Genomic DNA, 13588 nt, shown 5'->3' with positions numbered 1-13588 from the left:
AACAACGATGCCCTGTCCTGGATGCAACCGTCTACGGCTCGAAAGGGCAAAGGAAGCAAGATTACTGACAGATTAAAAGCGTTTGAACCGATCCCGCCGCCAGAAGACGAACCTGAGCCCGTTGAGGAGGAACCTGTTCCCGAGGAGCCAGCACCAGAAGAGCCGGTCCTGGAGGACCCTCCACCCGAGGAACCGGAACCCGCACCACCAACTCCTCCCCCCGTCGTCTTGTCGAAGGAAGAGAGAAAGCGACTGAAGAAGGAGAAGAAGCGCGCTGCCGAAGCTGCATCCGCGCCTCCGCCGCCACCGCCTCCTCCTGTTGTCGAGGAGCCACCGTTAGTCGACGTTGAAGAACCAGCTGACGAGAACAAGTCTTCGGAGCCGCCTGGAGCTTTCCCCGTCGAAGAGGATGAGAACGAGATCATCGAAGTGATTGAAATGCCAGTGGAGAAGAAGAAAAAGAAGAGTAAGAAGAACAGAGATAGGGACATACTCGCCGAGGAAGTCCCTCCTCCACCAGCTCCACCACCGCCTCCGGCCGTCCCTGAGGCTCCTGAAGACCCTGTGCCTGAGGAAGAACCCGCCGCCGAGGAAGAGCCCATCTCACCTCCGCCTGAGCCGAAGTCGAGCAAGAAGGACCGGGCAAAAATCAACCGAGAAGGTTCCTCGTGGGGTATGTGGTCGGCTTCACCTCGCGAGAAGGAGAGAGACCGTGATCGTGATCGCGACCGCGAACGTGACCGCGACAGAGACCGGAAATCCAAGTCAAAATCCGAAAGACGCGAAAAGAAACACGCTTACGGCGACGAGGAAAAAGTCAAGACTTCCTCCAAGGGTTCAAGCTCCGGCAAGGGCGACCGTGCCGATAGAGACGTTGAGACACCAGCACGGCCGAAACTCATGTCGATGTTCAGCACCCCGCCCATTTCCCGGACGACATCCACCCGGGACCGGCGACACAGACCGTCCCGTCGTCATTCAGTCGACGCGAGCGGGTTGGTGTCGCCACCTCCCGAGGAAGCCCCTCCACCTCCCATGTCCTCCAAAGCCGCCAAAGTGCTTGGAGTCGACAAGTCCAGCAGCAGGCGCCGCAAGCGCGATCATATTGTGGACGAAGACATTGTCATGGTCGGCGCCAATGGTGACGGCGAGGACGGCAGCCCTCCCAAGTCATCACGTCGACGATCTAGATATGCTAAAGACGATGACCTTGTCATGGTGGACCCCGATGGCCCTTCCGAGCCACCACCGATGAAACGATCCAGCTCGAGTGCGAAGAAGGGTCTAGGAGGCCTCTTCAGTGGCCTCAGAACACCCAAGACGGAGCGTCCGGACCCGTTGCGAAGGCGACACACCTATGCGACCGATGATGACACCAGGCGCGAACGCCGTCAGCGATCCCATGCCGATGCAGACGAAGCTGACCCCGCAGCGATGACCGACATGGACCAAGAGGCTCGCCGCGCTGCTCGCCGTGCTCGTCGCGCAGCCAGAAATGCTGAGGCGGCCGAGGCCGAGGTCGTCGAGCCGGATCCCGAAGAGGCACGCCGCGCCGCCAAAGAAGAGGCTCGGCGCGAGCGCCACCGTAGGAGAGACGAAGAGGATGCCGAAGCGCGCAAGCAGCAGGAGAAAGAGCTCAGACGTGCAGAGCGGCGCGCGGCTCGCTCTCGCGGGCACCGTGACCAACGCGAGGAAGAGGAACGGAGAATGGCCGAAGATAGGGAGGCTGAGCGTGCCGAACGGCGAAGAGCACGGAAGCAGCGCGAGGCCGCCGCGGCAGCGGAGGCTGACGCAGATGCTAGACGCGCAGCTCGGGAAGAACGCCGACGAGCCCGCGAGGCTCGCGATCGCGAAGCGGCGCCGCCGCCGCCGCCGATGGACGAAGAAGAAGCCCGCAGAGCCAGGAAGGAAGCCAGGCGTGCTACGCGTGCCGCGGCCGAAGGCACCGACGCGGAAGAGATATATCACCACCGCTCCAGCCGGCGAACCCGGGAGTCCGGGGACGAAGGCATGCACTCCTCGCGACACCGGTACAGACGCAACGAGGAGTCCAAGCCGGCGTGGCCCCACTCCGGAACGTCATCGTGGGTCAAGGAGCACACCGACGCCGGCCCGCCTCCGGACGATGGCGGACAACAGACGGACGCCGTGCCCCAGACCGAAGATGAGGCACGTCGTGAGCGGCGCGAGCGCCGTCGCAGGGCCAGGTACGAGGACGGCACCGCCGACGAGGCCGATGATCGCCGCCGCAGAGCCCGGCGCGAAGAGCGTGAGCGTCGGACGTACGGCGGTAGCGGGGGTGCCGGAGGCGGCGGCGGCTCCGAGGGGAGCGACGAGCGGCGTCGGCAGGCCATGTTTTCCGATGCGACGGCTACGCCGCGGAGTAGCTGGTGGAGAAAGTTGACCGGTTGAAGAGACACGCACAACACACACAAAGAGAGAAGAGAGAGAGAGGGCGAAAACTACGACAAAATGATGTGTATGAATGGATGTCAGCGAAGCGTTGTGCAATTTTCTTATTTTTTCTCTCTTCCAACCCCCTTTTGTCGGATGGGAACACCACGTATGTTTTGATTCTTGTTTGAGAAAATGTTGTTTTGCTATATGAAAGAAAAACCATCTACGATATGTTTGACATATACCCCCCCTACCAAATACGCATATTGAATTTTTTTTGCTGCAATACTATGTTACTGAAGGAAACTTTGGAAATAGTCGACGAGTATTATTTCCATGTAAAGGCATCGCCTCCAGGCGGCCACGGAGAGAGATAACTGGGACACGAGCACGAATAGCATGGGCGTAGGTAGCATAGCATAGCACACACACATACATACATCTTTTAAGCACCATGAAAGTATGAAACTGAAGAATGAACGTTGAGAATGCATCAAGGACCCATGTCTCTCTCTACTTTGCACCAAGCCAGCGCGTACAAACTATCTCTCTCCCAAGACATCGTGATACCTTCCCTTACACCCAGCACCGACCGAACCCTGGAAGCGGGCATCACAAAGCACCCCAATCTACAACGCGGAGGCGGGCATACATCCGTGCAAAAGACATCGACCTCGGCCAAACTGTACGCGTCTGTTCGCCGGGAGCCAAAGATGCCCCTCCCGAGATGCACGGAAGATCGGGCCTTCTGTCATAGCGTCGGAAGCAAGACCAAATTAAGCCAGCGGCAAAACGGGAAAAAACGATAAGAATATTGACTCTCTGCACTCTCTGGTGCTTACGTACAATCATCGGGAGGCCTCCTGGGTTGTTATACGGAACTAGGCATTACTATATGGTACTATGGAGTATGGTAGATGTAGGGTATATGCGGGCGCCCAATGGCTCACCCACGGCCCGCACGTGAGCGTGGAAACGCACTCAGGCTTTTTTGGGCGTGTGCTTAGAGGCAAGGGGGCAAATGTCTTTCTCTAGATCGGACATCAAATCGAACAAGGAAGGAAAAGAACAAACTGGTTGCTCAGCGCAACCCAGTCAACTTCAGTAGATCATGTTGATGGAAGTAAGCGCGGATGCGTTTGCCATAGAAATCTACAAGTAATTAGCTCTCTGTTTCGTACGGCGTGACTGATCGGCGACTTACACATTGGTATACTCGTGGCACAAACAACAACCTGAATACTGGCAATGGCCATCATTGTAGGCTTGATACCACCCCCGATGATCCAATCATAGGCACTGAATGTAAGACCAAAGCTGAAGATGTTCTTGAAAATGATCATGATAGTGAAGCCTTCGATGGCCAGGTCGCGGTAGGCATCGACGATGTATAGAGAGCTGGCCACAGCCCCGATGACCATACCAGCAACCTCGAAGCCGAAGAATACGAGCGGGATGCTGTAGTGGTATTCCCTGGCTGAAAGCCCAGCAGATGTGACGCCGAACCCGTAGAGGCCAATAGAGCCAATAATGAACATGGGCAGAACCATGACAATACGAAATTCGGGTTCGTAGATGCCATTGTTGCGACGAGTCAAGAACTTGGCACTCCAGTCGGAGAAAGCGCCAGCAATGATGAAGCCAACGAGCGCTCCCACGAAAGCACCAACGTAGGCGTATCCAGCGTATACCTCATTCCAGTAGTAAGGAGGCCCCAGGAAGAGGGCAGCAACAATGACACCGATGAAGACTGTCCAACCAATCATGGTGCCTTGAATCAGACATCCCCACAGAAAGGCGGGCTGAGCGATGAGCGGGAACGGGCGAAGAAGCAGTTTCCAGTAGTGCTCGTCCGTCTTGCGACCATCAAATAAAGCCAGCGATTGAATAAATGTCTTCTTCGGAGTTTGAGCTCCCGCCCCTCGGACAGCCTCGAGGCCTGATCCATAGGGCGCTGACGTAGGGTTCAGCTTCTCGTGGTCGCTGGACCTGCTGCCCGGGCCGCCAACATAAGATGCCTTGTTATCAGTGAGTTCGATAGAGTCAGCAACCATATCTGTATTGAGCGCAATGTCCCGACGGTAAGCTGTCTCAGGGCAAAGGAAGAAGACGGCGGGAAGGCACACGGCACAAAAGATGGCCTCCAAGTAAAACGTCCACCACCACCCAATGCTGTGAGTGATCTTGCCAACAACAATGGGAGTGAAGAAGGCGCCGCCAAACACTGCCAAGTTCGTAAAGGCCATGCGGGAGCCGCGCTGGTGTACAAAGTACAGATCACCGACGGCAGCATTTACGAGTGTCTCGAAGGGAGTACAGCCGATACCTTGGACAATGCGTGCACCAAGTAGCGAGTTGTAGCTCGTGCCAACAGAGCCCGCCCACGCAGAAGAGGCAACGAGGATGCATATTCCGAGAATGAAGAGATGGCGCTTGCCCCAGACTCGGGCAGAAGGCACAAAGAAGATGGCTGCGGCACCAACTCCGAGAAGGAAGTATCCGGTCAAAAGTGCGATGCGGGTGAAGCTAGTACGGAACAGGAGGGCAATCGTAACGGTATTCGCCGCGAGAATAGGGCCGAGCGCGGTCGCGAAGATGGCGGTCATGGAGAGAACAAAGGTGATGAGGTCTCGCTTCCAAAGGGGCCAGTTCAGGGGATCGTTGGGGTCATCGGATGGTTGAGGAACCTGGTGGGCTTGTTGTCAGCTGGAGGTTCACAGACTGTGTCGCAGAAGCTATCCCGTCGGCTGCTCACCAGAATGATGGGCACATCGCCGCTCGCGTCGACTTTCAGTCCGTGGTGAGAATCGTTCGCTGTCTGGGGACGGTTTGGATCATCGAAGTAGCGCGTCGTCCCTGGAGTTTTGACGGTGGTCAGCGATGGGATGACAGGAGGACGATGCGGGCAGAGCGTTGAGAAGAAGCCGCGCGGGGACGCGGGCGGCCGGCGCGCGTGCAAGACAACTCACCTGGGACATTGTCCAAAGTCCTGGACTCGAGAATGCCAAGACCCATGATGGCAGAATGTTGGAGGTTCCAGATGCTTGTATGAGCAGCGTGGACGTTGCAGGTCTCACGACATGATAAGGCTGAGAAGGAGTAGAGCCAGGCACAACCGAGTCGGTCTGGCGTAGGGCGGTTGTCGTGGTAGTCGGGAAGAAGAACCTGGAGAGAGGGACCCGGTGAAGTGACCTCGTTCAATAAAAAAAGGCTAACCGTTCTAGGTTTCCGTGTCTTTCGCCTCTCCTCATCTCCTTGCCTCCTTCCCCCAGCTATGGTGTGACCTTGAACATAGGTGTGGAGTCACCCGTGAAGGAGGTACCTTTTCTAGCTTCCCTGACCGGCACTTTGCTCTTGTCTTCGGCAGCTACGGGCTTGGGGTGTTGGGATACGACGCAGGGGTACCCAGCAGTGCTTGCCCATTTTTTGTGGCTCATTAAACCTTAAAGAAAGAGCTTGTCGGATGCTGTGGATGCAGTTCAAGAGTTTCGGCCAGGTCCCCCTACAATTGGACAGGGAAGGGTACGGATAGATGTTCTTACGGAGCATACGGAGTATACACAACACAGTACTTGGGAACGTAGCAAATGCCCTGGAAGTAAAAAGACCCTCCGTGCCCTGTCTTCTTGACCCAACGCAACGGGCGGAGGATCCTCTCGCCGAAACGGCCGGGTCACGACTGGTTGGCCGGTCCGACCAGGTGGACATAGTCCCGAAGAGGAAAAGGAAGGGAAAACGCCAAAATGACGAACGAACTAGAGATTCATCGTCTTGACCAAGTTGGCGTCCAATCTTCCGCAAGTTTTATTTATGATTACTGATCAGGGTGCACTGACTCTACTTTGCGCAGAAACTCAAACGCAAACTCGCCGTCCAAATTGAGGAGAGAGAAAGCGCAGAGAAAAGCTTCCATTTCAATCCAAGCTTGACCAACTCATCTCAACATGTGAAGCAACTGTTTTTGCCTGGCTGATCTTGATCTATAGTTTACCTTTTCGCGTCACCAAGACCCCGAAAAGAGCTCGTCGTCGTGTGTGTACCTAGTACGGAGTACGTATTGCTGCTTTGTCCTCCTCCCCCATCATATTTTGGACCCACGGCCGTGCCCCCGTCGCAAAAAAATGGTTGTTAGCACAGTCTTACCAAGACGAGCTTATCTCCGAAGATGTGCATTTATGCAGCCCATCCAGATCTAGACAAGTATGGATACCAAGAAAGCACTTGTGGAGGGGCTGTGTTCGTGAAAGCCAAGCTTTCACTCGTTGCAGGGATGAAGGTCCGATCTGAAAGCCTCAACCGAGCTACTGTGAACGCCAACGACCAAAGCCTCGGACTCTGATCTAGAACCACAGGCACTTTGTCGCGACCTGATGGCACGTCCAGCTCCGAGAACGGGTCGCGTATTTCTTCGGCTCAATCCACTTCGACACTAGGCTGGCTCCGTAGGTCCGTAGGACTGTAGGGCGTGCTGGCAGTCAAGTGACTGTTGAAGAGACCAAGAAAAGGACCACGAATTTTCTGCCAAGTCGGTCGATGCGTCTTGTTTCATTCCTCTTTCGGCGCTCCTAGTACGGACTTACAAACCCCCTCCATCCTTCAAAAATGGCTCAAAGTCCTCTTGATGGCCCTCGGAAAGGCCTCTCAGTTTCGCGGCAAGCTGAGAGCCAAGCTCATTATGTTCTTTTCCTTTATCGCGGTTCTAGGAAGGAAAGATCAACTTGTCTCCCAGGTCAAGTCTCAGCAGCTGGCCAAACCTTGTCTCTACAGGTTCAGCGACAAATCACAATACTCTCACCAGATATCACAAGTAGTCCGAAACATGAGATTCCGCGCTTTTGGGCCAAGTTGGTTGTCGTTGGTGACCTCCAGCGTGTTGTGATATTTCAGAAGAGAGTTTGTAATTTGTGTCCCTCTTGCTAATAGACAATTACGGGCTGGCAAGATGGCAGTTGTCAACTGCAAGAGCAAAGTTTCCAAGTCAGGAAATCGCCCATGTTTTTTAGTTCTTCGACTGCACCTCGAAGGCTCGAACTTCGCACGCACTTCTGGTCTTCTTGCCGCTCTGCAAAGTAGCCCGGAAATTTGAATGGAGAGACTGAAGCAGCTACTAGGCTCGGAATTGCCTTACGTTAGAAACGGAAACCGCGAAGTCAAACAGCCGTTGGGGCAGTTGCCGTTTTGTGGCTAGTACTGCAGTTTTGATATGCGTCACGCCTTCACAAATCACACCGCAACTACGACTACGCACGTAACAGATGCATACCGACTACAGCAACACCATGCCAGCGATTCCAGGATATCCGACAAAATTGGAATCGGTCTTCGGTTTTCTGCAGCTTGCGGGTCTCGGATCGCTTTGTTTGTAGCTTTCGAGGCGAAGCGAAGCGGACTCCGTAGACCAGCGAAAATGCCGAGAATCGCACAATCTCGAGCTGTGGACAATTCAGTATTCGGTTCTTGGATTCTTGCAGCTTCCAGCTGAGTATGGCTTGGCGTATTGCTTGGTTCACCAGAATGGGCAATTTGCAAACGGACAGCAAACGAATGGACAATACGCAGCCCCTCAAATCGAATACGCGCGAGTTTACTCTCGAATACCCGAGTCCCGAGCTACTTGGGTTCCAGAAACGGGAGGAAATTAACAACAAACAGCCTGACAGCTGCAGAAGCGTGGTTGGAGTAGTGGTTAACTCGTTGCCCTCCCATCATCGGCAAAGGCAGAAAGTAGGTCAATATCTCTCCCAAATACGGAATTTCGCTGACCAAACAGCACTGGTTCGAACCCGGTGCCGCGCATCGAACAATATTTTTCTTTGCCAAGTGTTCTTTGCATTCACATCGATCAACGATTCTCTCTATGTTTAGAGACTATGTGTTACATGCGCCGTCAAAGCGGATCCTTTGCATCCTCGTAGACAAGACGTAGGTCGAATGCATTTTTGGAAATGCTTATCGCGCTGTAGTCGGTGAGTAAATACTAGTGCTGGTGTCGCATACCAAAGGCTCAATTGTTAACCAGATAGTCACTTCGCTTGGTTACTAGATCAAGGGCGAAACCGACTCCACGAGACTATATACAAAGAAAGCTATGTGGATGGAAGCTCCGGCTAATGCTCGACCGGTGGACGATACACTTTGGTGTCAAAGCCATAGTTGTCGTCGATTGGCCACTACAAATCGGTGACGACTATATTTCTCCTCTATACCCTACTCTACTGCTCTATGCGTAGGGAGGTATGCGGGCGACGACGGTCCAGGCTATTGAGCTATGGTAGATCGCGCGGTGGCGAAATGCCAAAATCGTACGATGGCGTCCAACGACCGAGCGGCCGACGGGAGCCCGTCGATTACGAAACTCGACTAGAAACCGACTTTCTACTATAAGGCGGCCTATAAACGAGTGTATCAGACAATTGGGTCCAAGAACGGTGGTTTTGGGAGCGCATTACCGCATTTGCGGTGCATCGCTGTCTTAACTTGACGAGGCGTGGACAACCTTTGATTTTCACTCCGAGGCGTGATTGGCGTTCACGACGGACATTCTCAGGCGCATTATGCAGCTCTTAAGCTAAAGAGGCACGCAGAGCTTTTGGGAATTCCCCTGGAAAGGTCGCGAGGAATTCTCCATAGCTTCCTGCAGCCAGAGAAGTTTTGTGCCCTCAATGGCATTTGCAAGACATTTAGCAGCCGTGGCGCACACCGATTTCCCTTATGAAAGGGCACGAGGGGTTATTCTATATAATTGTCAGTATTGTCTCACAGTTAGTTAGCTTGAGGTTCGGCCCGCAGTTGGACTGACAGAGCAATAGTTTTCGCCGCAATCCCCAATCCTGCGGTCGACTTACACGCGATGCGACATGAACGACTTGCCGTTGGGCGGCCAGGCAACCATGTCGCGAACTCCTTGCATAAATCCTCGGAACAATCGATTATAAATACTTTAGGCGCGTGCGACGCGATACTGCGGTCCAGAAAGCCATGGTCTTTATTTCGACGCAAGCGGAAATGCAACGGCTACCCAGACATGACATCCAGACGAAATCGGGCGTTTCATACATCATTGGCGTGATCCCCCGTGTGCACTTGGATGCGCTCGACCTTGGATGGACCAAAAAGAGTTCACCTCGGTAGGCTACATCTCTTGGTGCTCATGCTGGGAATCGAACTCGAACTCGGAGCCTGTCGTCGAGTAGGCTGTGGGCGTGATTGATTGTTGACCTTGAACCACTCCACCACTCAGCCAGTTTGACCTGACCCGTCGACCTAGACGGGCGCCTGCTGGCTGGTGACAGGAATGGGATTGAGGGGGTATATGAAGGCTTTCTGTATATTCGGGTGGGGAGCCTGGCGAACTCGAGAGTATTCAGAAAGTGTGTATTCCGGCAGAGGGATCGCTTGGAGGCTTCACGGAGCACGCCTGCCTTGCGAGAGTTGCACTTTCTCTGTGCGCCCACTAGAAGTCGACGTCACGCCAATATCTCCAATGTCTCGGTATTGGGGGTCTTTGGAAATCAAAGATTCACGACAAAACGGCGGAACACAACCCCCAGTTACTATTTTGCTCTTGCACAGGTATGAGGGCCCCGGGTATCTAAAAGATTTTCACATCGAGAAAGCCGAGCGACGCCATTACTTATAGATTGCAAACGTTCTTCCAAAAGAATGTACCAGATATACCAATGGACTCGCTCGATATATGAGGAACAGAGCGATTTCTGGGGGAGATTTGGGCGTTGTGCATCTTTTCCGGAGCCGAAGCCGGTCCAGGAAGAAGACAAAGGGCTGGGGCGAGAACAAAGGTGTCCGGCGTGCGACTGTTATTGCTCGAAATTCTTGCTCCAAACACATTCATGATTTTCTTTCTTTATGTATTTCCCAATTTCCAAGCATGTTTCACTCAACCCAACGGCCTTACTTTTACGGACGCGCGAAGTCGTGACGTCAAAAGAATGAGTGGTCGCCGAGCCCAAGGTGGCCGCCGCTGAAGAAGATATCCATTGTCTCCAGGGAGAGCGACTCATCAAACTCCGGGACCAGCGTCGCTCCTGTAAAGGAAGATGGATTATGGTTATTTTGTCCCGGTACATTGTCCTGATGATGATGTGTCCAAGTCGGTGTTGCCGTCGCGGCTGCGGCCACGGCCGACGGACCCCGAAGGCTTCCACTCCTCACAAACGACACTCCCACTTCCGGCAACCCATGGCCGTCGCCCCCGGCAGTAGTTCTGGCTGTGCTACCAGCGCGGGCTTCCGTCCTCTCCGCTACTTTTTTCAAAGCCCTCTCTAGGCCGAATTGAATCGCAGACGGTGCGCTGTTCCCTCGGACGCCGTTGTGCCTCTGTGCCGCGCGGAGGAGTTCCAACACCGCATCGTCACCCTCGCCCACGCCCGCACCATCACCTTCAAGTAAGGAAGATCTCTGCTCGTACTTGGAGATGATGAGCATCGCGTATGCGACACACAGGCGGTGGAACTCGGGCAGCTCCTCTGCGCGGGAACCGGGCATGTCGACAAAGGCCCTGACGACGTCTGTCGCAAAGGCTCGCACGCGCGACTGCGTCATGTCGGGAGGGCTTTGCGGATCCGCGTTTCTCTGTCGTCTATCCGCTCGCGCATCGGCCGGAGCAAGTCTCGGTGAGCTGGACAAGGAGTCTTGATCCGAGGTGGCTTGATCGTGTTCGAGTGAACGCCGGGCGAGGATGAGCCACGCTATTGAGTAACTTATCCTCAATGTTGATGCGGCCGGAAGATCTGTTCAATCGATACGTCAGCTTGTACAATGATGCCTGCTAGCATTACAATTGATGGACATGTCGTGGTCGGCGCCTTTTCTTTGAATGTACGTCGTCGCGTCGTGGGGACCAGCTGCGTTCGGTACTTACCAAATAGGTAATTCCACCTCGTCTTCCACGCCGAGAGCTCTTCACATGTGCCGTCGCTTCCTAAGTAAGATCGTTGCGCAAACTTGTCTTGTAGGATCATGTAAAGCATGATCTCGGCGTAGACCATGGCATCGAGCATTGTCGGCTTCTCAAAGTTGAGTAGAAGCTTGCACTGCAGGAGGTATGCAGCCGGTACGGTCGCTGGTCGACTAGTGGTCGCGGCCCAACTGCATATTGATCGGCATTAGCGATATTCTTAATGTGTTGGTTGGTTCTACAATCAGTATTGTAGATCCCGTTCCAACAACGTCCATCTTCCTTTTTCCAGATGTAATTCATTCCCTTTGATAAATCAAAACATCAACCATGGCAGGGGAGACTCACTGGAGATTTACCAAGCACGTGTTGGCCCAAAGTCGCATGACCCTCTGGTCCTCATCCGTCGATGTCCTTGATTTTGTCCGCGACAAGACTTCCGAGAAGTTGATGCTCAACATAGCCTGTTGCGCACAATGTCCGCTCACCAACCAGCTGTCGATGTATTCCGGCCCCTGTTTTTTGTTTTGCATCAGTCAATCTGCACCCAAATATCTTGTTCACTGATTTCTTCCTGTTTCCACGTTTATGGATCTCAATGGCCATGTATGGCACAACGTACCGATGGTGCTGAAGCCCACAAAGCCATAATCATGATGCCTGTCAACTCTTCCAAAGGCAACGGGCTCGCAATCATTAGCTGACCCATCTGTAGGCGCACGTGCTCAAACACACGGCGGTGTAGTACCGACGAGCTGTGCTCGGAAAAGCGCATCGCGTGCAGACAGCAGGCATCGTGTAAAAAGGGCGAGGCGTGCCGGAGGTCCCTGTTCTTTGGGGCGAGGTCGGCTTCGCTGTTGATTAGGAGGGTATTCCGCCTTCGACTGACGAACCTATGTATCGCGGATTAGCAAAATATTAGCTAGTTGCCAATACGACGATGTAGTTGTGACAAACATGTTGGCGAAACATGATTCGCCCACCCGACTTCTAACATGCATAGTGGTTTCTTTTTCCTTCCTAACCAAGCTCATGTCCAAAGTACTTGAGGCGACGTTGAATAAAAGAACTCACTCTGCAACCAAATCACGAGCCGTCTTGTCGTCCAAAATACCTGACGAAACGACATCAGCTTGGACATCGAATGTCCTTCGATAACCTCCACTCAGTTGGCTTCCAACTTTTCGGACAACTTCTGCTGGAGATAAGTAAACATGTCGGTCTCCTGGCTCGACGTCCTCGTTTTCCCTGGCCTTTTCAGAATCGTGATCGTCGACAACACTCTTATCGGCCGGTGAATATTGCTGCTGCGGTTGATAGAGTCTCTCTTGGCGCCCCGTTGCCAACGCCCGTCTCACTTCTGGCCGGCTGCCCGATGCTAGCGCCTGCACCGTTGCCTTGAGGTCTACTATAGACGCTTCTAGGCTTCGGAACCTGCCGATGGAAAGTCAGTTAGCGCTTTGGTTTCGTAAGTATTGCCGTATTAGGCAAATGGTATAAAACCAGTGGACCAGGGGAATATTTCAAGTCATGGGATTCATACCTTCCCTCCACATCAAGTTTGGCCGGCGGTTCGCGCGAAGAAACTGAATGGGTATCGCCGCTGTCGTTCCATGTGCAAGTAATTCTACATTCATCAGCTCCTCTGAAACTTCTCTTCCAATTGGTTGGATTCTCATGTTGTAAGGGGGAGCCCTCGTCACGGTTGCAATGAGGAAACGCGAATAGCTCGAGCGACAACTTATCAAACCAACAACAACCCGAAGCGCCGATCATCAACTTACCTCAACGAACGACACCTCGCGCACGCCTCGGAATCCTCGTCGAGTTCACACCGACACTTCTGCCTCCGGCACGTGTCACAGGAGAGGATCCGCCTCTTTCTCTTCCGGCTCGACTCCTCCATCCCCACCACATCCCGTCGGCTGTCGTCGCTCAACCTGCGCCGTCGCACGCTTGGCGTTTCGGCTCCGGCGTGCATATCCTGCCTCGGTCCGCTTAATCGATTACCCACCTCATAACCTTCCAGCTTTCGGGAGATGGGCCGGATGCGATATAGTTGCAAGCAAGTTGTTTCGTTCCGAATGAAGGGAACGGAGAAAAAAGTGTTGGTAGGTGATCGTTGGTGATCGGACGGAACAGGAGATAGCCGGATGACAGTGGCCCTTTATGTGTTGGCTCATGTGGAGACCCACGTAGCGGGGCAGCGCGATTGGGGAAGGAAATAACCGGAAATCGACGGATAGGTGATAACCTTATCTCAGCACCTTACCT

The 13588-nt window shown here is 53.8% G+C and overlaps 3 protein-coding genes across 3 annotated transcripts; 1 reads left to right on the top strand and 2 right to left on the bottom strand.

Annotated features, from left to right (window-relative positions):
- Positions 1–1795: 1795 nt before the first annotated feature.
- CCOS01_15939 (uncharacterized protein) lies at positions 1796–2404 on the top strand (the record flags this gene model as incomplete). The annotated part of the gene is made up of 2 exons (XM_060464077.1): positions 1796–2295; positions 2326–2404. 2 exons carry the CDS (start codon positions 1796–1798, stop codon positions 2402–2404), a joined length of 579 nt encoding a protein of 192 aa, XP_060305458.1.
- A 1074-nt stretch (positions 2405–3478) lies between these two features.
- CCOS01_15938 (major facilitator superfamily transporter) lies at positions 3479–5679 on the bottom strand (the record flags this gene model as incomplete). The annotated part of the gene is made up of 4 exons (XM_060464076.1): positions 3479–3549; positions 3602–5084; positions 5153–5253; positions 5367–5679. Coding segments are annotated over 4 exons (1968 nt in total), but the record flags the coding sequence as incomplete, so codon positions are not given.
- Positions 5680–10338: 4659 nt separating this feature from the next.
- On the bottom strand, positions 10339–13295 carry CCOS01_15937 (uncharacterized protein; the record flags this gene model as incomplete). Its single annotated transcript, XM_060464075.1, has 7 exons — positions 10339–11147; positions 11279–11505; positions 11663–11829; positions 11937–12207; positions 12389–12748; positions 12858–12917; positions 13099–13295. 7 exons carry the CDS (start codon positions 13293–13295, stop codon positions 10339–10341), a joined length of 2091 nt encoding a protein of 696 aa, XP_060305456.1.
- Between the last annotated feature and the right edge of the window lie 293 nt (positions 13296–13588).

The sequence above is a fragment of the Colletotrichum costaricense genome (genome assembly GCF_030867565.1).
Source record: "Colletotrichum costaricense strain IMI 309622 chromosome Unknown Scaffold_26.1, whole genome shotgun sequence".
Taxonomy (NCBI): Eukaryota; Fungi; Ascomycota; class Sordariomycetes; order Glomerellales; family Glomerellaceae; genus Colletotrichum; species Colletotrichum costaricense.
Note: the sequence above shows the minus strand (reverse complement) of the source record. Positions and strands in the feature narration are given on the sequence as shown.